The sequence below is a fragment of the Narcine bancroftii genome, chromosome 1 (genome assembly GCF_036971445.1).
Source record: "Narcine bancroftii isolate sNarBan1 chromosome 1, sNarBan1.hap1, whole genome shotgun sequence".
NCBI lineage: Eukaryota > Metazoa > Chordata > Chondrichthyes > Torpediniformes > Narcinidae > Narcine > Narcine bancroftii.
The window spans coordinates 39,502,447-39,528,522 of NC_091469.1; the positions used below are offsets into that span (position 1 = coordinate 39,502,447).

Here is a 26,076-nt window from a genome sequence, read left to right on the forward strand (position 1 = left end):
ACCCGTATGTATCGTAATCTTCCTCATTCCGAAAGTAGGAATCGTGGTAACATTAACTGCTGAAAGTGGTGGAGTACGTGCATCTTGTGCCAACTCAAACTGTGTCGGGGAACAATACTGAACTCAGCTCCCGTATCTATCAAGTAATCCACCCCTGAAATCACATCATGTAAATAAAGTAGACCTTGTTCTGTGCCAACTACCGAGGCCACTAATGGCGGTTGGCAGGTCCGTTTCTCTGATGTGGTGGTGGACCTGGGTAAGTTCAAGGACTCTTACATCTATAGGAAGAGCGACCCCATCGGCAACGATAAAAACAGAATCCGGAACTTTTGTTTCCTTGATCAGGATGTGGTCGCTGTACTGCCGTACATGCCGGTGATGTTGGCGTTTGGGGGGGGGCTCAAACAACTCAGCCGCACAGATGGGCCCCAGAATTTGTACAAACTTAATTATCTCCCGTTACTCAGTAGAATTCAAGAGGATTTGAGCAGGTGGGTGTGTTTGCTCTTTACTCTATTTGGCAGTTAACTGTGTGAAAATGAACATATTAATGAGCTTAGGTTACAGTATCTTCTCCAGTCCTGCCCATTCCAGTATCTCAAACATTTTTTAAAACCCTCAATAAACACCATTGGACAATTTATATGGAACTGTAAAGTACTCAGAGTACCTATGGAAAAATTAACATGGGACTCTAGATTAGGGGACCTTTGGTTATCCAGTTTTAAAAATACTACTTGGTGGCTCAAATGAGAATTATCTCATCCCTTTCTGAGGGTGATGGTGTTCCCTCCTGGATACAAAATGGATTGAACTCCCTAAAAGAGAAGTGATTTTATTTATAAATTGAACTCCAGGATTGTATCCAATAGGACAGAAAACTCTATTTTAACGCACTTGATAAAAATATGCAACCTTATAGGCACTTCACTGATGCCACCATAGGGATGTGATCATTTCTAGCTAGCCAATAGATCTCTGTAAAGAATATAACATTGAGGTAATAACACATCTCTATCTCAATGTGTTTCACTGTATGCTCTGACAATGCGATTTTTCTTTTTTCTTCCTTTACTTTGTTTAATTGGATATTCACAGAAAGGGTAGGGAAGTGGGGTTTTCTTGATGTTTTGTGTTTTGTATAATTGTTAATCGTTAAATATACTTAAAAATGAAAAATTAAATATTATATATTAAAAACATCAAGATTGATAAGTCCCTGTGGTCAGATGCAATATACCTCAGGTTGCTGTGGGGAGTGAGAGAAGAGATAGTTGGGGCAGTAGCTATGATCTTTGAATCCTCTTTGACCACAAGGGAGGTGCCAGAGAATTGGGAAAAAGGGCAAGTATAGTCAACTTGTTTATAAAAAGGTAATAGGGAGAATCATGGGAATTACAGACCGGTAAGTCTAACATCAGTGGTGTGAAAACTATTGAAGAGAATTCTTAAGGATAGAACCTATGAGCATTTGGAGAAGTACAGTCTACTCAAGAATAGTCAGCATGGCTTTGTGAAGGGAAGGTCATGCCTCATGAGCCTAATTGAGATTTTTGAAGAGGTAGCAAAAGAAATTGATGAGGGTAGGGCAGTAGATGTGGTCTACATGGATTTTAGCAAGGCATTTGACAAGGTCCCCCACAAGAGACTCATCCAGAAAGTCACAAGGCATGGATCATTAGCTGTGTGGATAAAAAAACTTGGCTTTCAGGAAGAAAGCCGAGAGTAGTAGTGGAAGGAAAATATTCTGCCTGGAGGATGGCGACTAGTGGAGTGCTGCAAGGATCTGTTCTGGGCCCCCTGCTCTTTGTGATTTTTATAAATGACCTGGATGAAGAGGTAGAAGGATGGATCAGTAAGTTTGCAGATGACACAAAGGTTGGAGGATGGACCTGAGGTTGTTAAAGGTTACAAGACAATATAGACAGGATGGGCAGAAGAGTGGCAGATGGAGTTCAGCCTGGATAAGAGTGAGGTGATGAGTTTAGGAAGGACAAACCATAAGGCTGAGTACGAGGTTAATTGTTGGTTATTTAAGAATGTAGATGAACAGAGGAACCGGAACCTTGAGGTTCAAATCCATACATCCTTCAAGGTCGCCGCACAGGTTGAAAGGCTAGTTAAGAAGGCCTATAGGATGCTGGGGTTCATTAATTGGGGGATTGAGTTCAGCAGAAGAGAGGTCATATTGCAACTACAAATTTCTGGTAAGACCACACTTTAGAGTAATGTGTTCAGTTCTGGTCACCTCATTAGAGGAAAGATGTGGAAGCTTTGGAGAGGGTGCAGAGGAGACTTGATAGAGGTCTACAAGATTATGAGAGGCATAGATAGAGTAGACAGCCAGCATCTGTTTCCCAGGGCAGGAACAACAAACACCAGAGGGAAGTTTAGGATGCCTGGAATTCCTTGCCGGGGATGGTGGTGCAGACTGAAACATTGGGGCATTTAAGTGATTCTTAGACAGGCACATGGATGAAAGAAAAATTGAGGGTTATGGGGTAGGGAGGGTTTAGTACTTTTTTTTTTAATTTGGATTACCACAACATCAAGGTCTGAAGGGCCTGTATTGTGTTCAATGTTCTATATCTGATTGCATTGTTACCATTAGAAATAAAAAGAGCCAGATGTGCACCCATAATACACAATGTACTTTAATTATCTTGTGGAAGTATAAAGATCTAAAAAGATCCCCCAATACAAGTCTATGTTGTGATATGCACTTATGAAGGGATTATGACCATCTCATACCTTGGGCATCTGAGGAGCTGAAATACATCATTCATCTTTTCAAAGATTACAGGGGTGTCTGTGAAAACTATTGGATTGCATTGGACAAATTGCTTGCAAATCTATTAAGTTTAAGATTTCAAGAGATAATGTTCTTCCATTTCATGTCCAGCAAGCCAAGTGAGATTGGCATATGAATCATTGAGCATCAGGGATATGTGCATTTCCTATTTGTGATTCTGGCACCACTAAATTTTATTGTGTGCTGACATATCTGTTGCCCTATCCTTTGTCCAAAAAAAAAGAATGAAGTTCTAGCTTTAGGTAAAAAATTAAAATTCAGTTGCCAAGTGGAACAATTTCTTGGGCCCTGATGTTTTCAATTACAAAAGAAAATGCACAGAATTTTGAGAATTCCAATATTTCTTTCCAGTTGCACATTCAATTTTGTTACATTCTCTCATGGCAAAACAATTTCTAGTTTGTATGTTATGAAGTAAATGGCAAATGTTATATTTGTTTGAAATGTCTAAAAAGGGAGAGGGTATATTGGGGGACAAAAAGGGGAGAGAAATTAAGCATCAAATAAAAGCACAGGGGAAGTTATACTAAACCAAGTGGAAAAAAAGTTCAAGGGAAAACAATAACTGATGTGCAGTTCTCAGTTTTTGGCAACATTATCACTTAAATTAAACAATTTTAAAATAATACCTGTAATGGTTTGCCAGGGCAATGGTGGAAGCAAATATAATAGTAGCATTTAAAGGGATTCTAAATTCTGTAGACACATGAATATGAAAGGGATGGAGGGTTATCTAGCAAGTGGAAGCAGAGATTGAGTTTGATTTGGACATCATGTTTGATACAGATATGTGGGCTGAAGGGCCTGTTCCATACTATAGATGTTCTAACTTCAATTGTTGTAAATCCTGTCCCGAAATATATTCTCCAATGCATTACCTATCTCTCATGCAAATCTCTCCAGCGATAGTTTCCTAGATTATCATTCTTTCCCTTCTTGAACAAATGTACAATATTGGCTACTCTAGGATTTTACCTGATATAAGGATCCTCATCAAGGTCCCTACAATCTCCTCACTTGCATTTGTCAAAAATCTGAGATATATCAGGGCCCGGAGACATCCACCTTAATGCTTTTCAAATGACCTGGCACCACCTCTTTCTTGATCTCAAAATGCCCTAACACATTAGCATTGCCTGCACTCTGGTCCCAATTACTGTCCTCCATGTCTTTTTCCTTGGAGAATATCAATGCAAAGTACTAATTTAATAACTCACTTACTTCCTCTGACTCCGAGCCTACATGTTCTCCTTTGTCTTTGAATAAAATTATAAAACAATATATTCTGGGATTACTACAAAGGAACAAAAGTAAAATTAAATACAATTTGAACTATTACAATACACAAAAATACTAGAGAAGCTCAGCAGCCCATGCAAAGTAAGAGGGAGTCAATGTTTCAGGCCTGAGCCCTTCTTCATGTATGCCAAAAATCAGGCAAACAACTAAATAAGGAAGTGGGGGTAGAGGGGAGGGAAAGGGAAAGGAGCACAGGCTAGCAGGTGATATGGGAAGGGAGAGAAGAAAAAGGAACTGTGATAGGGGAAGTGGACAAAGACTGAAAAGGATGCTCTCTGATTGAAGAAAGAAAGGGAAGGGGTGGGGGAGGAAAGGAGTCAAAAGGATAAGAGAAAGCAAGAGAACCAAGGGAGGAAGTTACTGGAAATCGGAGTCAACACTGATGCCATGGCTGTGGACTGCTGAGACGAAATATAAAATGTTAATCCTCCAATTTCTGTGTAGGACCTACCAGACAGTACATGAGGCCAGAAACAGACATGTCATTGTGGTAATATGGTGTGGAATTGAAGTGACTGGCCATTGGAAGGCCGTTGCTGTTGCAGCAGACAGAGCAAAGGTGTACAATTAAGCAGAAGCTCAATCTGCGTCCTGTTTCCCTGATGTACAGGAGGCCACACTGGTAGTACCAGATGAGTAAATTCCCCAACGGATCTGAAATATATTTCAAACAAACTTGAGGCTTCCCATTTATTGCCTCACATCCAAAACAGGTTTGCATCATTTTTGGAAAATTCAATTAAATTATAATTACTGCTGAATAAAATAAGGAACCCAATGTTACTTCCTATTTAAAAAAAAAGACATAAACAATTGTTGCACTTGATATTTGCATAATAATTTAGTAAAATATTTCTCTCCTGAAGCCTTTTTTGCAAAGAATAGGAAGACAGGTAGATAATCATGCCATCACATCTGCCAGTAACAATGTTTATTAAGAAATGCACAAAATTTTGGAAAATTAATTCACTTGCAAAGCTGGGCCAGCACTTGCTGTCCAAAAAATAGCAAAACTATATACTATCTCCAAAGGTGCACTGGAAAATTAATTTGCCTCTGTGCATAACTAACTGCAAAAGGATCAAGGGCAAAGTTTCAAAGAATGAAGGAAGCAGGAATGGAACTGATGGGATTTTCTTTGCTGCAAGCTGGCATCAACCAAGTGGGTCAAAAGGCCTTATTCTGTCCATAATGAGCAATTTACTCCATTAAAATACATTCCTGGTGTGTTCCATTCTTGCTCCACAAATTCAACTCTGATTTGCAGAGTGTAATAAAGTGTCTTATTAGGATTTTCCACCCAAACTCACTCCATTTCTGTGAAATGGTACACTCCATTGCTTGATATTATTTTCCATTCTTCCTCAGAAGGCATCCCTCCTTCCTGTCCCCATTTTGTTTTAATGCATGAAGTTGAGTATGTTTTAAGATTTGACAGACCTTTATATACACACCACATACATTTGAAATTATATTATTGCCATTATCTGAATTATATGCTCTAAAAAATAGTATCAAACATGTACTTGTCTTGATTACATTTTTTAACTCTCCTGTTAACATCATTCGTATTATCTGCAAATACCAATAAAAGTCTTGTTTTTCTAATAAATGTTTCTCTTTAAGCATTTCAAAATTGAATCAAAACTGAGTAACTCACTCTCCTTCAAAGATCACAGTCTACACACTCCACTCAATATCGTCATAAATAATCATTCGCATCACAAGTACGTGCCTGCGCCCTAACCTAAATGTTCCCGATCCTGGTACTGAAATCCATTGTGCTTGTGCCAGCTGGTGCATGCACGCAAGAAGAAACATGACTGCACATGGCCATCAGTCCCCGGGATGCTGTAAATTGACAGACAAGTACTGTGTCTTTTCCCTTTTTGTGAATTCTGCCCCTTAATTTGACCTCCATTTGGGGCTGTATGGCCTACATCCCCAAATGGAGGACAAACTAATGTTTGGCTTGAGGTGGCGCCAGTCAGAGTTCCAAAAGCCGGAAGGTCCAGTCTAAATCCAGACTTGTGGCCACCCTAGCCTTATTTCATTCATCTTGCCCAGAATGCAATTCAGGATGAGGAAACAATGCAATATCAGCTTCACTTCCTCACACAACTGAGTATATTATTTCGAACTCTTCACAAGGGATTGAGCATGTGACAAAACTACAGAGGTTAACATCTTTTAAACATTAGATCTAGTACCTGTACTCCTTTAAGATTAAGCTTTGTGAATGTGAATTGTGGAGTTCAAACATATGGTAAGTCAGGAGGAAAAGTTACTGAGCTGCACATTTCAGTAGCTTGGGAAAGTCTCTATTGCCTTAGAAGTAATAATATTGTAGAGATGAAATGATAATGGGATCATGTTATATTAACAAAGAGACATGTGTGATTTCTAATATAATATTTTCAGTTGGTTTTCCACTTTGCAGTATTAATTTTTTAAAAGCTATGGGTTTTAAGTGAATGAATTTAAATGAACATGAGGCCCATGGGGTACATTCCACTATGTGACTTGTTATTAAAGAAAATTCCATGAACTCAATGCAGATGAAAGCGTCTTGTGAAATCTTAGCCAAGAGCCCCTTCTCCTACCTTTACTTTGGAGTCAATGTCAGATTTTTCTTCCTTCCACTGGGCTGCTTGCTTCTCCAGGTCATTTAGTAGGTCAGAGCAGCGTGTGCTTAATCCCTGCTTTTCTTCCTCCAGATTTTTCAGAAGCAGGCTATTTTTCTCCTCGCTCTTCTGAGCACGTTCCTTAGCATCCTGTACAAGTGCACAAAACAGATCAAATAACAATGCGAGAATTAACAAGTAAATATTTTTTCTAGCTTTGCACATCCAGCAACCCTAGATAATTGATATGTGAAGTCACCTGTTGGCTCTCCTGGTCTCTTTTCCTGCAGGTAGACAGGTCATATTTTACTTGAATGACAGCTTTGATGAGAACACATTTACAAGAGCCCATTAATTGATCAAACTGCCTTTGATGCTGTCCCCAGCTATTTTTGAGACCCACAAAGACACAATTTTTCAGGCACTGGCCTTATCAATTAATAATGCAAGTCCCATCAGAATCTAATTAAGAGAAGCCACATCTTCACACTCCTACTTCATTGCTCCATTTCCATCATTAACTATTTATCTGGAAAGTTATAATGGTAAGATTCTTAGCTTTTAACATGCTTTCTCTGAGTTTTGCACTCAGTGTAAAACCACAATTTTTTTTTTAAAAAGTGCTTCAAAGACCCAAGGCATTTTCTCTGTAAATGTGTCATTTACAATGTCACAAAGCAGCTCCAACTTCAATGACAAATATTATCAGCCCAAATAAATAAGATCTAGCCAAATCTGTAATATAATCTATTAAAAAACATTTTCAGATACAAATTAATCAAGAATAAATAGTACTAAGCAGTCTAAATAAATACGGTATTGCTTTGTTACATTGACATTCCTAATGAAACAGATAACATAGGACAATGCTAATTGTAGAAGCTTAATAAAACTCCCAAAACCTGCAACTGTTATGTTTTGATACATGAACTAATATACCTTATAATCCTGTTTTTTATTCTTTAGTTTTTCTTTTAAGTCAGTCACTTCCTTCTGCATTGCAACAATGTCTTCGTCGACAGCAATTTTCCGCTGGATTAAGTTGTTTATTTCTTTCTGTTGACATCTAACCTGCTATTTGATGGCATTAAAAAGAAAATAGAGGAGTGTTTCAAAATGAGATCAGTCTTCAATAATGACAGTCATGATATTTTTCAAAAAATTAACAATTAAAGAAGTTTTTTCTAATCAGATTTGCCTTTGGTAAATAGTGACTGTGACAACAATATCTTCAAATAAAACATGGCTGAGCTCATAACTGACATTGAAAGGCCTGAATGAATAGAAACTGAAACTTGTCTTTTTAAAGGAATTACTTTAACTTCCTACTGAAAACCTGCCCCAAACAGGTTTGATAAACTCTGAACATTGGTAGAACTAAATATCATAAAATGAATAGGTATATCATATAAGTGTTTATAAGACATATAAAAGTATTTACAGTAACAATCAATTTCACCTGTATTTGATATGCATGATTCTCTTATATGCTATAAAATGATATTTTTAAATATCTCAATGATAAAAGATAATTTTGCTCTCCATCTAATTTTATTTTGCATTTATCTTATGCAAGATACCCAAATGCAGATTATACAATAATGAATTTGTTTTCAATAATTTAAGGCATCATAAACATTCAGCACTTTGGTGCAGGACAAGCCTATTTTTTTTACACAACGAGAGATTGTTCAAATTAAATACAACTGGCAACATGGGACAAAGAATACTAAAAACAGTCAGTAGAATCTTTACTGGGCAGAAAGACAAGAATGGAGTTCACCCTCCCCATGGAGAATAGTAATTTCAGTACCAGTGGATGATATTCAAATGCAGATTTTGGTCACTCAAATTGGTACATGCACCATCAGTATATGAAGAACTACCAACTTTAACATTTTAATTGTATTTTCTATCCACAGGTGATATTTGCTCTCTAAATATTGTCAGAAATGCCTGTTTTTCAGTTTGCAGTGAAACTGAGTTCTCGCAAAGAATGAATCCCTTCACATGGTAATGAATAAAGTTCAGCATAAAATATTGAGCACCATATTGAAAATTGTTTTATAATGTAATTTTAATATATACACAATGGCTTCATCCTGAGTCAGAAAATTCAAGCTCAAGTCCAAGTTCAGAACTCTGGACTGACAGAGCAGTATCGAGGGACTGCTGCGCTGCTTCTCTGATGAGATATTAAACCAAAGCACTCCTTGTCTTCTCAGGGGAATGAAAAAGATCCTATGGCACTACTTCCATATGACTTTGTTATAATCTCATGACAATGTGTTTTTCTTTTACCACAAAAGCATTTGACCCTGGATTGCAATTACATTTAAAAGAAAATAATGATAATTACAACCTACAGAACACTATTCTATTAATGTCATAATGGGACTGTAGTTTAAAGGGCATCAGCTTAATGGAGTCTTGAAACAATTTAATTCCATGGGGTAACTGCAATTCATTATTGTATTGTTTCTGTACCAGGATACAACAAAGACTATGTTCAATTGTTTTTCTTTCTCCAATCCTAATCAAATTAAAAATCACCTAACAATTTACATAAATTCTAACATAATATCTAGAATTTCAGGGCTCTTAACTAAAATCACTAAATAAAAATTGTGGCTTTACTAAAAATAAACACATTGATATAAATGACAAGGATGCTTCAATTCTGGTTTGCTGATCTTTCCTCATCCATCAAATACAATAAATCTAAAGCTTTTAACACAATGAGTATTTATAGAAATGCTCACTTTGTAGCCTAAAGAGCAAGCCTCTCCTTTACCAAAGAATACTCTCTCTTTTATTCTTCTTTCTCCTTGAACTGCACAGATCTCTAACCACAGTCATATTCTGACAAGTCTTGTGAGCCCGACACTGCTGCAGTGCAACCAGACACTAGAGGCTGCCTAAAAGCAGTCTCAGGTGATTCTTCCTCTTACTTTCAATTTGAAACACCACTAAGAATGTAAATAACCATTTTCAGCTGCACAAGCTGACTGACCACGAACAGAAATTAATGTCCAACCACTCCATGTGGATGGACACTCCCTGAGCAAGGGACTATCTCTTAACACATACTTGAAATGCTTCAATGAGTTACAATGTTGAAATCAAAACTGGTTGTGTTACATTTTATCAAAACATAAAATGCAGCTAAATTCATGATGGTTATAAATGTGTAAGAATTGTTTGAAATTGAAGACTGTAACAAAGCACATTGATTCACGGGGTACCCAATTTTACTAATGGGAGGCTTGAATTATTATTTTTTTTTAAATATTTAATAATTTCAAGCATCAAGTTTATTCAATTGTTTAAAAGATATTAAAAATGTTGTTACTTGGGAACAGAGTTACTGTATATTTTGGCATATAAATCAAGTCAAGAAACCCTAAAAAATTTCTCAATAAGGGGGATAGGGGGTCAATTTAAATGCCCGATATACTTTGGTGTCTTTAAATTCACCGAAAAAGAAATTGACATCAATTCGGCATACAAGTCAATGCTGGAAGCACCTCCCCTCACCGGTGCCGCCGTTCCCCAACACCTCCCCACCGCTGGGCGCCGGCATAACTGCTCCTACCTGGAACCCCAAAGTCGTTGTCACTATTCCTGCCTAGTAGGCAGAGGTTCCTGCTCCCACCAGGAGCTCCAGCTCAGTGGGCTGTCACCGCTGCTGCCTGGTAGAGTTTCTGCCTGGTAGGGTTTCTGTTCCCCACTAGAGCATGATGCCATTGCTCCAACTCCATGGACTATTGCCATTGCTATCTGGTAGGCTGAGGATTTTTTTAACTTAATTTACAGCTTTGTTACTTGCGATTGAAGTGTCTTAAAAAAATTTGCGTTGTTCCTGAGAGGCTTGGACAGCCTGAAAAATGGGGGTCAACTTATATGCTGGATATACCATAAAACCCTTAAAATTAGGCTGAAAAATGGAGGTCAACTTATATGCCGAAATATATGGTACTTGGTGATAAATGAAATTATTTTTCTTCCCTCTTTATTTTACACAAAAATTACAATCATTATCCATTTAAGCACTCGATGGACCATAAAAAGTGTTGCATGTGATAAGTTTTTTTTTAAATGGATTCTGGTGGCGCAAACTTGAAGGTTACAATGGAAAAGGCCCATTCCAAACCCAATGAGACCATGGCGTCTGCCCTGTTTATCTTAAAGTATATCAATTCTATATATTTCATGTAATTTACTTCATTCTTTACCTCAGAACTGAATAAATATCAAAATGAATTCAATCCAAAAAACATTAAACGTCATGCATTTAAAACAATGATTTTTATTTCATTTTGATTTGTTAATTAAATTCAAAAATGCAACAGCATTTTTCAATGTCTAAAACACCTGTAGAAGACAAAGATATTGCTTAGGGACATCATTAATTGCCAAAGGGGAGAATTGCTTAAAAAGATTTTTAAAATGCTGGTTTTATCTCTATTTGGAGCAAATTTTACAAGATAATCTGGTGGGAATTTAATACCGATTGACAACGTGATTTCAAAGATTTTTAAATCCAGAAAGGTTGATAAAGATTAAAAATGTTAAGATTTGTGTTTAGAATTGAGTGAGCACATCAACACATAACTAATTAATTAAAGGTGTTTGGGTAGAAATGCAGGAATCATGTAACAAGTGGCATCCTGCACTAAAATCTATATATTGGCATTTTACATAAATCATATTTTGAATGAAAACTAAATTAGAAGTCAAATTCAGAGTAAATAATTTGGCTTGGTAAATATTTAAAAATATTTACACTATCAGAAGTTTACATTGATAAAGTTTAAGGTGGTTTTTGCGCACTTCCCACAAAGCCTAAACAAAAAAAAATCCTTTGACAAGCAACAACAAAAATCTAAGGAACAAATAGAATTATTTTAGTTGCAATTGCTTCAAAAAAGCAACATCAAAAAGATGATCATTCTGCATTCAGTAATCTGGAAATATGCTGCAACATGCAAATTAAAAGGTTAAAAAAAACACTGCAAACTGTGCAAAGATGTTGAAAATAAAAACACTGGGGGTGCAAAATTTTCAAATACTGACACAGCAGGCTACTGAGTTGTAAGCTGTGATTTCAAGCCCATGTGTTCCAATTGACACAACAATCACAAGCAAGGTTAAGTTGGGACCAGGGATATACCATAGGGAAAAGAAACATAGAGAAGCAATCAGCTTGGTCAACCATATGTACTTGCTAATTAAACAAATATTCTCTAATCTGATTTACCTGGAGTTTCCACTATGGCCACAAATAGCAATCAAAGTGAAAATGGTGCATGAAATGCACAGTTTTCTGAAGTGAAGTTACAATTCATGTTTCAGCTCACACATTTGCAGAAATACAAATATAAAATGTTCAATACACTATCACAATTGCATGGCATTTTAGAACTTAATTGTTTATGATTTTCACTTACAATGAAAAAAATTGATCTGTTTAAAAGTGAATATCCAGTTATATTTTAAAAAACTGAAAAGGAATTTTCTACATTTTTTAATCACTGTCAATTCCATTGCCAGTGAATTGCCTGATTAAACAGTGTCCTCCATAATATTTGGGACAAAGATACATTTGCTATAACAATCCTCTGCTCTTTCCATTGCCAACAATATCACTTTTGGGTGCCACAGTTAGTGTCACAATTAGTGCAATGCTGTTACAATTCCAGTTATTGGGACTGGAATTTAAATCCCACACTGTCTGTAAAGAGTTTGTATGTTCTCCCGCGTCCACGTGGGTTTTCCCTATGGATTCCAGTTTCCTCCCATGCTCCAAAATGTACCAAGGGTTGTCGTTCAATTGGGTGTGATTGGGCGGAATAGGCCTGATACCATGTTGTATGTCTAAATTAAATATTTAGATGTTTCCTTTATTTGCAGCTGTGCTCCACAGTTTTAAATTTGCAATCAAACAACTCACATGTGATTAAAGGGCATATTCCAGATTTTATTGAAGGTTATTTGCATACATTTTGGTTTAACCATGTAGAAATTACAACACTTTTTATACATAGTTCCTCCATTTCAGGACACCATAATTTTTGGGACATTTGACTTCACAGTCTGCAGTTGCCATTTTTCAACATGAGGACAAGAGATGTGTCAATGAAAGTCAAAGAGTCACTGAGACTGAAAAAAAAAGAATAAAACAGTGAGAGGCATTGCCCAAGTCTTAGGCTTACCAAAATCAATTGCTTGGAACATCAGCGTACTGGTAAGGTCAGTAACCACAAAGGGACTGAGAGGCCAACGAAGACCTCTACTGCTGATGTCTGAAGAATTCTCATCATAATGAAGAAAAATCCCCAAACACCTGTTCAACAGATCAGAAACATTCTGCAAAAGGCAGGTGTGGATATGTCAATAGGCCCTTTCATACAGTCAAAAAACCCAAGTGTAAAGGCGAAGATTCTCCCCCCCTATGACAGGAGACTTACCTCCGTGACCTACCTCCTGGCTGGCACCAAGGCACCGACTGCAATCCCTCTCAGGGGAAGGGTCAGCGGCGGAGCACTGCACTTCGCCATCCTGCATGAATGTACTACCACTCCAAGGGGCTGGCTTGGGGTGGGCTGATGAAGATGCTATGATGCTGTCAGCCGGCGACCCATCTCACACCCATCTCTCTCCATGACCCCCTCAGGGCAGGGGCAGCCGGCGGGGGCCGTTAGGGGACAGCTGGTGCGGGCTATAACAGCCCCACAGGCCACTCTGGCACCTCACCGGGCTGCTTCAGCTTTCAGGGCCGTCTTCCAAACCCATAATCCCCCACACAGCTGGAATGGTGCTGGGAAACACAAAGTAGTTTCAGCTGCATGGGAGATTATGGGTAGGGAAGACAGCCTTTGCTCTATCGTGCATTTATGATGGGCAGCACCATGTCATCAGTTGCCCCACCTACAGTGCCTCCAGACGATGCATCAAGGCACTGCTCTGCATAAAAGCAGCACAGGTAACTGTCCAAGATCCAAAGCATACCACCTCATCTATGAAACATGGTGGTGGGGGTATTATGGCCTGGGCATGTATGGCTGCCACAGGTACTTGCCCACTTATCTTCATTGATGATGTACTGGTAACTGCTGATGGCCATAGCAATATAAATTCTGAGGTGTATAGAAATATCTCATCTGCTCAAGTATGACCAAATGCCTGCAAACTCAACTCAATGTTTCATCCTACAGCAAGACAATGATACCAAACATACTGCTAAAACAACAAAGGAGTTTTTCAAAGCTAAAAACTGGAAAATTCTTGAATGGCTAGATCAGTCACCTAATTTTGAAAGGCCAAGTCAGATACTCATATATTGAAGAGAAGACTTAAGGGGGGGAAGCCCTCAAAACAAGCAGGAGCTGAAGATGGCTCCAGTAGAAGCCTGGCAGAACATAACCACAGAAGGTACTCAGCACCTGGTGATGTCTATGAATCTCAGACTTCAAGCAGTCATTGCATGCAAGGGATATACAACAAAATACTAAAAATGACTACTTTAATATACATACCATTGCTATGTTCCAGGTGCACATTCCATATTTTATTCAAGGTTATTTGTATATATTTTAGTTTGACCATGTATAAATTTCAGTAATGTGCACTTTAATCACATGTGAAATGTATGATTACAAATTTGCACAGGGGCAAATAAAGGGAAAAAAAAGTCCTTGTCCCAAACATTATAGAGGGCACTATAAATAGCTAAAAAAGACTGAAAAAATGCCACTGACTCCTACTAACCACTTTCAATGTTAATTATATTTTAAATTATACAAAATTTCAAAAAGTGCCTGTTAGAACCTTTTCACTTAAAAAGTTTAATTTATCGCAGCTCCTTGAAGACCATCATATAAACTACAATTGTCAGCCTCCTGACTGCTCCCCACCCTCCATCCAAACATTACTTCATCCACCACCTCTTTTGCAAGAACAAATTCATTGTCATGTGCACCAAGAGGCAGTGCTAGATGTTGCTTTGTGAGCAGACCAGTAGATATCTCACACACAGTACAACTTGCAAGATAGCACAAAAGCACTTAGAGAGGCACATCAGTTGGTACAGAATAAATGCAATATAATTGACAATTTTTGGTAAAGTCAGGAGTCTGGAAATGATAGGAAAGAAACTGTCCTTGAATCTGGAGATGCATGATGCCACAATTGTAAATATTCTTCCTGACAGGAGGGGGTTGAAGAGTGTGGCCAGGTGGAATGAGACTTTTAATATTTTGGCTACTTTTCCAAAGCAACGGGAGATACAGAGTTGAGTTGATGGAGCAGAGGGTGATGTGTATGATAGCCTGAGCCACATTCACAACCATTTGCAGCTTCTTGAGGTCTTGAACAAAGCAATTTCCAAGCCATGTAGTGATGCACCCTGAAAGGATGTTTTCAATTATGTACTTGCAAAAGTTAATGGTACTGATTACATGTCAAATTTCCTCATGCATTTGGTACACTTTCACACCCATTGCATTGACATGGTCAGACCAGGACAAGTCAATGGAGATGTTTATCCCAAGAAATTTAAAGCTGTCTACTATTTGGCTCTATTCTTACTTTTCACACCCTCTCTCACCTTACATTCTCCTCTGCACCTAATGCAGATTCACTCTCTCAACCTCACATCCAGCCAGATTCACTCCTCCACTAATCTCCTTTTCCTGACCTCTCACCATCAATGTTCCCAGCTCTCCTATATACCTCTGAAACCTGAGCTGGCTGACATCCCAAAGCCCTGGAGAGGTATATCAATGCTGACTGTAAAATCCTCAAAATCTACTACCAGTATAAATGAATCATCAGTATTCTCTTCCAGACCAACAGCACTGAGGGCCAAATTGCATTGTATTCATTATATGGGCAGCCTATGTCAATCCTATGCCCAGAACCTGACTCATGAAACAGATAATCTATTCAAACCATTGTCAAAGCACAAGATCCATTGATGGAAGAACGAGAATGTAAAAAGGCAACCATCCCCACCACTTTATGAGATACCCACGTAAAATGGAGAATAAACATTTGGGAATGGCATTCGCTAAGAACACAAGAGATGTTCAGTGCAAATCGTGGAAGGAGTGTACCACCTCCCAAATTGTGACAGAGTCTGCAGGTCCTCCTATGGCCTCATAAGTCACCTAAGAGTCTACTGAACTGGAGTGGAAGCTCGTCCTGAGGAAATGCCTATGGAGAAGAGAAGATGCCAAGTTGCATATCCTTCCCACTACAATTTATTTGATCTGAAAGCATACTCTGTCATGTGGACAAGGATAGTTTAAAAAACTTCTGAAGTCAACATAATTTGTGCTGAACTAGAATAACTAGAGTCCCATGTACTTGAACTTTCTTGCTGGTTGAAGTGGCTTTTTTGCTGATTATCCAATGAAATTTAGAACCAGCACTCAGTACACTTCACCTTTAATATCTTTTTATGTTTTATAAATATTGTGACCAATGCTTGTGGTAATCCTGTTAGGAAATGTGTTTTTCAGTGTGGTTAGTGATTGTTATTGAGGTTGAGAAACAACAGACATCTATATTGTGTAATTGAGGAAGAGGAAACTAGGAGAACACAAACCAGAGCTTATCAAGGGGTCAGCAGTGGAAAGGATAAAGAACTTCTGATTCCTGAGTGTCAACACCTCTGAAGATCTATGTTGGAGCTTTCATGTCGTTGCAGTCACGAAGGCGGCTTGCCAGCAGCTATACATCTTTAGGAGTTTGAGAAGATTTGGTATGTCACCAAAGATTCTTGCAAATTTTTACAGGTGTACCGTGAAAAGCATTCTGATTGGCACCGCCGTACCAGACAGTGGTGCAACCAATGCACAGGACAAGAAAAAAGCTGCAGAGTTGTGAACTCAGCCAGTGCCATCATAGGCATCAGTTCTATTTCATCAAGGACATCCACAACAGGCGGTGTCTCAAGAAAGCAACCTCTATCATCAAGGATCCTCACCATCCAAGCCATACCCTCCTCTCACTGCACCCATCAAAAAAGAGGTATAGGAGCCTGAAGAAGAACACCCAATAGCACCCTCTGCCATCAGAATTCTGAATGGACAATGAACCACACTAACTGACTCACTTTTTCTCTTCTTTTGTACTAATTTATTTATATTTTAAATAGTGCATTTACTGAAATGGAATTTATAGCAATTTTGCATTTGCAACGCACAATAATGCTCCCAAAAAAACAATGAATTTTGTGACCCATTTTCATGACAATAAACCTGATTATGATTTTGACATTAGATAATATTTTGAACATCCAATTTAAGAACTGACAAATGAAAAGCAAGCGATTATCCATCAAAGTTGGGAAGGCCAGGGGTTTTCTGAAGGGCTATTTTTGGAAGGATTCAACTTCATGTGAGTTCAATGAAAATCATGATTAGAAGGAAAAAATAGTTTCCCAAGAAAATAAAATAAAGGAAGCAAAGAAAGAAAAACTGCTGTCATGGTGGGAGATGCAATGTAGAAAGAAGATAACACATTCATGCTGAGCAACTTCTTCACGTGTTGCACAAGTAAACTTTACCCAAAAGCAAATCATGCTGTACCACACACATCAACATCAAGAGGAGGTCATTAAAATTCCACCAGCACATCACCTGATCCACCAGAGGCCCAAATATCCTTGACCATTGTTACACATCAAAGACATATACCAGTATTGCATTGGAGATTTAAAGATGTGAAAAATTTGGGAGATTGTTTTAAAGAGGGTAAGTTTTTATCTTTTAATCAGATGAGGGAAGATTTTGGTATTGATAAGAATTATTTATTTCTTTATTATCAAATTCGATCTTTGGTAAAATCTATGTTTGATAGAGATATGATTTTACCTAAAATGACTAAATTGGAGACTTCTCTTATGAAGGTACCAGAGAAGGGTTATATTTCATCTATGTATCAAATATTACAGGATGGTATGGATAAAAAGGGTTGGGATAGATCTAAAATTAAATGGGAAGCAGATATTGGTTTTATTTTTTCTGAATATTATTGGTTCGATATCTGTTAGGATAGTGTAACTAGATTGATAAATGCACGTTATGCAATGATTAAGTACAATTTTTTACATCAATTATATTTGACACCTGAAAAATTAAAAAAATATGGTTTTAATGAATCAGATTCGTGTTTTAGATGTGGTGATACGGTTGGAACTTTTTTTCATGCTGTTTGGTTATGTATACATATACAAGCTTTTTGGAAGAAAATTCTATAATTTTTAGAATACCTGTTCAATGAAAATCATGATTAGAAGGAAAAATAGTTTTAGATCCAACAGTATTTTTATTGGGTAGTTTGCAACCTCTGAAAGGTTTGGGATTAGATAAATTCCAGCTTGCTTTTATATATTTAGCTTTATCCGAAGCGAAAAAATGTATTGCTAGGTCGTGGAAAGATACAAATATGATTGATATTAATAGATGGCATAATGTGATGAAATATGGTTTATTAATAGAAAAAATTAAATATGTTTCACATGATAATTATAATTTTTTTATTAATAAGTGGCTGTTATACTCGGAATATTTACATTTCAATTTATATTGATTAGATTTTAATATGTATATTTAACGTTTTTTAATATTCTTTCTTTTTTTCTTTTTTTATTGCTCTCCTTAGGAGAGTTAGATGAAAGGGGGGGGTTCTTTTCTTTTTTTAATTTTTTCATATACGTTCATGTTCATGTTTAATTGCTGTATACGTCATATATTATTTGTTTTTGAACGAATAAATAAAGTTTTTTTTAAAAAGACATATACCAGTACATCCCACAACCAGATTTTGGTAAATTAGACCACAAGTCAGTGCTATCCCTACCTGCTTACAAGCAAAAGCTGAGAAAAAGGAACCAATAATGAAAGGTGTGCATGGCTAGACTAAGGAAACAGATAACCACTTTGAGCCAGTGACTGGTCTGTATTTAAGGACTCTGAAACCAACCTTAATAAATGCACCACTGCCCTCACTTATTTAATAGCAAGTTTGCAGGGGACTGCACGCTGAAGAGAACAATCTGTGTGTCTCCCAACCAGTACCATAGCTGACCAGCAAAGTGCACTTGCTACTGAAGGGCAGAAACGTAGTATATAAGTTAGGCATCCCAGCCCTAAACAAGAAAACCAGGTACAACCTGCACAAAGCCATCAGGGATGCAAAGAGGCAATACCGATCCTGGCCTGAGGCCCAGGCAACCCTCACAGACACCAGATGCTCAGGTCAGGGCATGCATGGGATTACAGGCTACAAAGTAAAACTGGGCAGAATATCCAACAAGCAAGTCAATGGAACACATCCCTTCAGCCTTAGCACATTCATACCTACAGTCACCAGCACAGATGTCAGATCAGGGTTCCAAAGAGTGAACCCACAGAAAGTGAATGGACCAGACAGAACAACTGGACATCTTCTCTGTGCCTATCCAGACCAACTGTTAGCTGGGTTTACTGACATCTTCAACTTCTCTTTCTAACAGCTGAAGTACCCAACTGCTTAAAGAAGGCCACTATCATCCCAGTGCTGAAGAAGAATGTAGCGAGGAGCTAAAATGACCATCAGCCAGTGGCTTTGACATCCACCGTCATGGAGAACTTCAAGAGGTTGGTCATGGTTTACTTTAATTCCAGCCGACTAACCACCATTTGGAGAGAGAGTAGAAGTTATTCATCAGCATGTTGCCTTGATTGGAGTGCATGAACAATAAAGGAGAGGTTGGACAACCTTGAGATATTTTGAGATACCTAGATAGAATAGGTAATCAGTGTCTTCCACATGGTGGAAATGTCAAATACAAGAGGTTTACGTTGAGAGAAAAAGTTTCAGAGATTTGCAAGGCAATTTTTTTAAATACACAGAGAGAGGTGGGTGCCTGGAATGCACTGCCAGGGGAAGTGATAGTATAAGATAATGCAGCAGCATTTAACAGACATTTAGACAGAACTCAAATGGGCAAGCATAAATTTAATCTCCCTAATTTCCATTTTTTTAGATATTTACAGGCGAGAGATTTTCTGAGAAACCAAGTTACTACTTTTCTGTTCTCCCATGATTGTCATTGTATTGATTTATTTTTTCAGTTAAATAGGATTAATTTATGGTTTAATTGCGAAAATATGTTGCGTTTCTATGAATAAAATTAAGAGTGCTTGGGAGAGCGACTTATAAACTATTCTTTCTAAGGATATATGGACCAAGTATTTAAAATTGGTCCACTCCTCTTTCATTTGTGCAATCAATCACTTATTCAATTCAAGATCATACATAGAGCACATTTATTCAAAGGTAAATTAGCTAAGATTTTTCCTACCATCAACCCTGTATGTGACAGATGTCATAATGGGATTGCTTCCTTATTTCATATGTTTTACTTCTGTTCAGCATTAAATCACCATTGGAAGGAAATGTTTAATGCATTTTCCCATATTTTGTCAGTTACTATTCAACCTCAACCCATTACAGCTTTATTTGGTGTGGTGATAGAGAACAATCAATTATCAGTGTCAGATAGCCATGTGATAGTTTTTGCAATTTAATGGCTAGAAGATGTATTTTGTTCAGATGGAAGGACTCTAATCCTCCCAGCTATACTCAATGGATGACCCAAACCTCATCATGTTTGGACCTTGAGAAGATTAGATGTAATATGTTGAAAATTGAAGTTAAGTTCAATAAAATGTGGCACACTTTTATGGAATATTTAAATGTTTAATAAATAATACAATGGTTTATTGTTTTGTATGTAACATACAAAGTGTTTGCAGTCTCTACCTATATAACCATATAACCACTTACAGCACAGAACAGGCCAGTTCGGCCCTACTAGTCCATGCCATAACAAATCCCCACCCTCCTAGTCCCACTGACCAGCACCCGGTCCATACCCCTCCAGTCCTCACCTATCCATGTAACTATCCAGTCTTTCCTTAAATGTAACCAATGATCCCGCCTCAACCACGTCTGTCAAACATCCCCACCACCCTTTGCGTAAAGAAATTTCCCCTCATGTTCCCCTTATAATTTTCCCCCTTCAATCTTAAACCATGCCCTCTAGTTTGAATCTCCCCACTCTTAATTGAAAAATCCTATCCACGTTTACTCTGTCTGTCCCTTTTAAAATCTTAAACACCTCTATCAAGTCCCCTCTCAATCTTCTACACTCCAGAGAAAAAAGCCCCAGTCTGCACAACCTTTCCCTGTAACTCAAACCTTGAAATCCTGTCAACATTCTCGTGAACCTTCTCTCCACTCTCTCTATTTTGTTTATATCTTTCCTATAATTTGGTGACCAAAACTGTACACAGTACTCCAAATTTGGCCTCACCAATGCCTTGTACAATTTCATCATAACCTCCCTACTCTTGAATTCAATACTCTGATTTATGAAGGCCAACATTCCAAATGCCTTCTTCACCACACCATCTACCTGAGTATCAGCCTTGAGGGTACTATTTACCACAACTCCTAAATCCCTTTGTTGCTCTGCACATCTCAATAGCCTACCATTTAATGCATATGACCTATTTAGATTTGCCTTTCCAAAATGTAACACCTCACACTTATCTGTATTAAGTTCCATCAGCCATTTCTCAGCCCACACCTCCAGCCTTCCTAAATCACCTTTTAATCTACGGTAATCTTCCTCACTGTCCACAACACCACCAATCTTTGTATCATCCGCAAACTTGCTTATCCAATTCTCCACCCCTACTTCCAGATTGTTAATATATATAACAAACAATAGTGGACTGAGGACCGATCCCTGAGGAACTCCACTAGTCACCGGTCTCCAATTGGACAAACAATTTTATACCACTACTCTCTGACACCTCCCATCCAACCATTGCTGAATCCATTTCACTACCTCCTCATTTATACCTAATGCCTCCACCTTTTTTCCTAACCTCCTGTGGGGAACTTTGTCAAAGGCTTTACTAAAGTCTAAATAGACAACATCCACAGCTTTCCCTTCATCAACCTTTTTTGTAACCCCCTCAAAAAATTCAATCAGTTTTGTCAAGCATGATCTACCCCTGACAAAACCATGCTGATTACTCCCTAGCAATCCCCATACCTCCAAATATTTGTAAATACCATCCCTCAGAACACTTTCCATCAACTTGCCCACCACAGACGTCAGACTCACGGGCCTATAATTCCCAGGTTTACATTTAGACTCTTTCTTAAACAGCGGAACCACATGCGCCACCCTCCAATCCTTTGGCACTACCCCCGTGGACAGTGACATCCTAAATATCTCTGTTAATGGCCTCACTATCTGTCCACTAGCCTCCCTGAGTGTCCTTGGGAATATTTTGTCCGGTCCCGGAGATTTATCCACCTTTATCTTTTTCAACACAGCCATCACTACTCCTCGGTTATCCTTATATACTTCATTACCTCCCCACTATTTTTATTTACCTCAACTGGTTCAATATTTTTTTCCCTAGTGAATACCAAGGCAAAGAAATCATTCAAAATTTCCCCCATTTCCTCTGACTTCTCACTCAGCCTACCCTCACTATCTACAAGGGGTCCAATTTTATCCCTCACTAATCTTTTACTTTTAATGTACTTATAGAAACCCTTTGGATTTATTTTTATTCTGTCTGCCAAAGCCTCTTTGTGCCTTTTTTTGGCCTTTCTAATTTCTTTCTTAAGATTCCTTCCACACTCCTTGTAGACCTCCTTCAAATTGTCAGCTCTCTGTTCTTTATACCTCTTGTACACCTCCCTTTTTCTCCTAACCAAATTTCCAATATTCCTCGAAAACCAAGCCTCCCTATGACTTCCAGCCTTTCCTTTGATCCTCACTGGGACATAACTACTCTGTACCCTCAAAATTTTTTTTTTGTATATCCTCCATTTTTCATTTACACCCTCACCTGAAAATATCCTGTCCCACTCAATACTCCCCAAATCCCTTCTTATTCCTTCGAAATTTGCTCTTCTCCAATCCAGAACCTCAACTTTAGGCCCCTCCTTGCTCCTCCCTAAAACTACCTTAAAACTAACAGAATTATGATCACTAGACCCAATTGGATCTCCAACATTAATGTCTGATACCTGACCTAGCTCGTTCCCTAACAGGAGATCCAGTATTACACTGTCCCGAGTCAGTTCTTCTACTAATAGATTCAGAAAACAATCTTGAACACATTTAACGAACTCTAGCCCATCCAGCCCTCTAACTGTATGGGTATCCCAATCAATGTGAGGGAAGTTAAAATCTCCCATGATCACTACCTTATGATTCTCACACATATACGTTATCTCTCTACACATTTGTTCCCCTAGTTTTCTTGACCCATTTGGTGGTCTGTAATACACCCCTATTAGCACCTTCATGTCTCCTTCACCCCTCAATTCCACCCAAACAGCCTCACTGGACGATCCCTCCAGACCATCTTGCCACCTCACGGCAGTAATGTCCTCCTTAACAAGCAGAGCAACTCCTCCCCCTTTTTTACCCCCTGATCTATCACATCTAAAACAAATGTATCCTGAAATGTTAAGTTGCTAGTCCTGCCCCTCTTGTAGCCAGGTCTCACTAATTGCCACAATATCGTGACCCCAAGTATCTGTCCATGCTCTAAGCTTGTCTACCTTGTTCACTATGCTTCTTGCATTAAAATATATGCATTTCAGAGAATGACCCTCACATACATTCTCTTTTCTACCTTCTACACTAATCTCCATCCTACCTTTGTTATCGTTCTTATTCATATCTAGGTGGCCATGCTCCCTTTACACTGCTCTCACACTATGTTCCCCACCCGCCTGCCAAACTAGTTTAAACCTTCCCCCACTGCTCTACCAAATCTGCTTGCCAGCACATTGGTCCCCCTCCAATGAACTTACTTATTTGCATATAAGACAATTCACCAATGTATTATTACTGTTATCCTTTTGAATGTTTAAGCCGTCCCAGTAGATTTTTTTTAGTTTAGGGGCTATAGATTTAGGATTAGTTTGAGTCTTTTCATTTTTGTTTTTTTTTTGCAGGAACAAGAGATTATAATATTGAATTCTGTCTGTTTATTATTAGTTTCGATGTTCATTTTTTATTCAAGGATAAATTGTATTTTCTTGTTAAAATTCAATTTTAAAAATCTTTAAAATAAAATAAATTGGCAAGCAATTGGGCAATACAGCTCAGATTCAGATACCTGGTTTTAATTAGATTGGCATTATGATCAGCACAGCCATGGTGGGCCAATGGGCCAGTTCCAGTGTTGCATAAGTTTCTTTGGCTTGGCTTCGCGGACGAAGATTTATGGAGGGGTAAATGTCCACGTAAGCTGCAGGTTCGTTTGTGGCTGATAAGTCCGATGCGGGACAGGCAGACACGGTTGCAGGGGAAAATTGGTTGGTTGGGGTTGGGTGTTGGGTTTTTCCTCCTTTGTCTTTTGTCAGTGAGGTGGGCTCTGCGGTCTTCTTCAAAGGAGGTGGCTGCCCGCCGAACTGTGAGGCGCCAAGATGCATGGTTTGAGGCGATATCAGCCCACTGGCGGTGGTCAATGTATAAGTTTATGGCCTATGTATATGGCATGTAGATCAAACACAGGACAAGATATCAACTAGAGGCCTAACCTGGCAATATTTAATGAGCCAATCCCTCTCTAGGCCACAAGTAGAAATCAAAAGTGATAGTATCATGACCTCTCAACTTAAGAAATCAACCTCCATTCTTTACTTATGTCCTTCACAAGCCCTTGCATCCCTTCCCACATGCCAAACTGAAAATAAGCATTAAAAGAATTCGTAGCCCACTTTCAAAAAGTTGAAATGTGAATTTCAATGTGAAGGCTGCCACTCTGAGGCTAGGATTAGGGGCCTGAAAGAACCCATAATACATCCTGAAGTGCAGAAACAATGCTAAACATTGCAAATGAAATACAGTTATGGAATAGAAAGAGTTCTAAACTTTCAAAAATAGCTTGAAGAGTTCCATCAAAAATTAAGAGGCTCTCAAAAGTCTGAATCTCAAAAGTATAATCAGTGGCATATACTTACCAACATGGAGATCATGGAGTGTATGAAGTAGTAAGAGATAAAGCAGAAGGGAATATGTAATAGAGGTAAGAGCTGTCATAAAATTATATAATTTTATGTTTCTTCTTCTTTGGCTTGGCTTCGCGGACGAAGATTTATGGAGGGGGTAAAAAGTCCACGTCAGCTGCAGGCTCGTTTAATATTTAGTTAAATCTAAAATCCAGGCTTTAAACTAAGAAAACCAGCCATTTTATGTGCACCAATAACTAAAATTTCATAAGAAAGGTGCTTCAAATATGACCTTTATCAACTCCAAATAGTGGAGTCATAAAGTCATCGAGTTACGACAGAAACACATCTTCAGGCCCACCACATCTGGACTGAAAATCTAGCACTCAGCCTCTTTAATCCTAAAATGTAATCGCCCATTTTATTTTCCCAACATTTCCAGTGACTCTTACCAGTATCTACCACTCACTACACATTTATGGCAAGGTACAGTGGCTAATTAACCTACAAACCTACACAATGTTGAGATGCAAAGGAAAGCCATACAGTCACAAGGAGGATGTGCAAACTACATACAGACAGCCAGAAATCAGGATTGAACCTGAGTAGCTGTAGTTGAGGCAACAGCTATTGCAGCTGTGCCGCTATGACAACAAAATAGACAGAAATCAATCAAAGAATAAGGCCAGTTTTCCTTTGATCCTGAAGATTGGGAAATATTCAGAATTCAACAACAGGATCTGTGCATTGATCAGAAAAGAGAAAGAAGAAATGAGAGAAATATGACAGAATATACAGAAACAAACTGCAACACATGTTTCAACATTCAACAAAGAAAAGATTTATAAATATTACTGTGAAGTTGCTTATTGATCAAGACAGGAGAAACCACACTGGGGAAAGGGCATGTGACAGAGAGCTTCAAAAAGTCCTGGTGCAGGATTTTGACCCAAAACATCAACTAACCCTTTGCCTCCACAGATGCTGCTTGACCCACTGAGTTGTCTTTTGTCTCAGGAAATATTTTGCCAGTCTTTAGATGAGCACATAAAAATGTAATGGTTGAAAACAACAGCTCTAGGCTATAAAGATTAAAGAGAATCCCAAGACATTTAACACTATAATTAGGAGCAAGATTTTATCCAATAAAAGAACAAAAAAGGTAGGTCCACTCAAGGACAAAGGAAGGATTATATGTGTGGAATCAGTGGAGATTGATGAGGTCCTTTCACAATGAAGAAGGACATGATGATGGTGAGGATTAGTAAAGAATATGTTGATATTCTAGGA

General features: G+C 38.2%; 1 protein-coding gene across 16 annotated transcripts in view; it reads right to left on the minus strand.

Annotated features, from left to right (window-relative positions):
- Positions 1–26,076, minus strand: part of cntln (centlein, centrosomal protein) — a 608,473-nt gene that overhangs the window by 521,790 nt on the left and 60,607 nt on the right. For 15 of the 16 annotated variants that reach the window (XM_069924314.1, XM_069924366.1, XM_069924387.1 and 12 more), the window contains 2 exons: positions 7,678–7,812; positions 6,718–6,888 (listed from right to left, as the gene is read on the minus strand). In XM_069924314.1, the coding sequence (XP_069780415.1) occupies positions 6,718–6,888; positions 7,678–7,812 (306 nt within the window). The remainder of the gene's footprint in view (positions 1–6,717; positions 6,889–7,677; positions 7,813–26,076) is intronic. The other variant, XM_069924283.1, reaches the window with a different exon arrangement.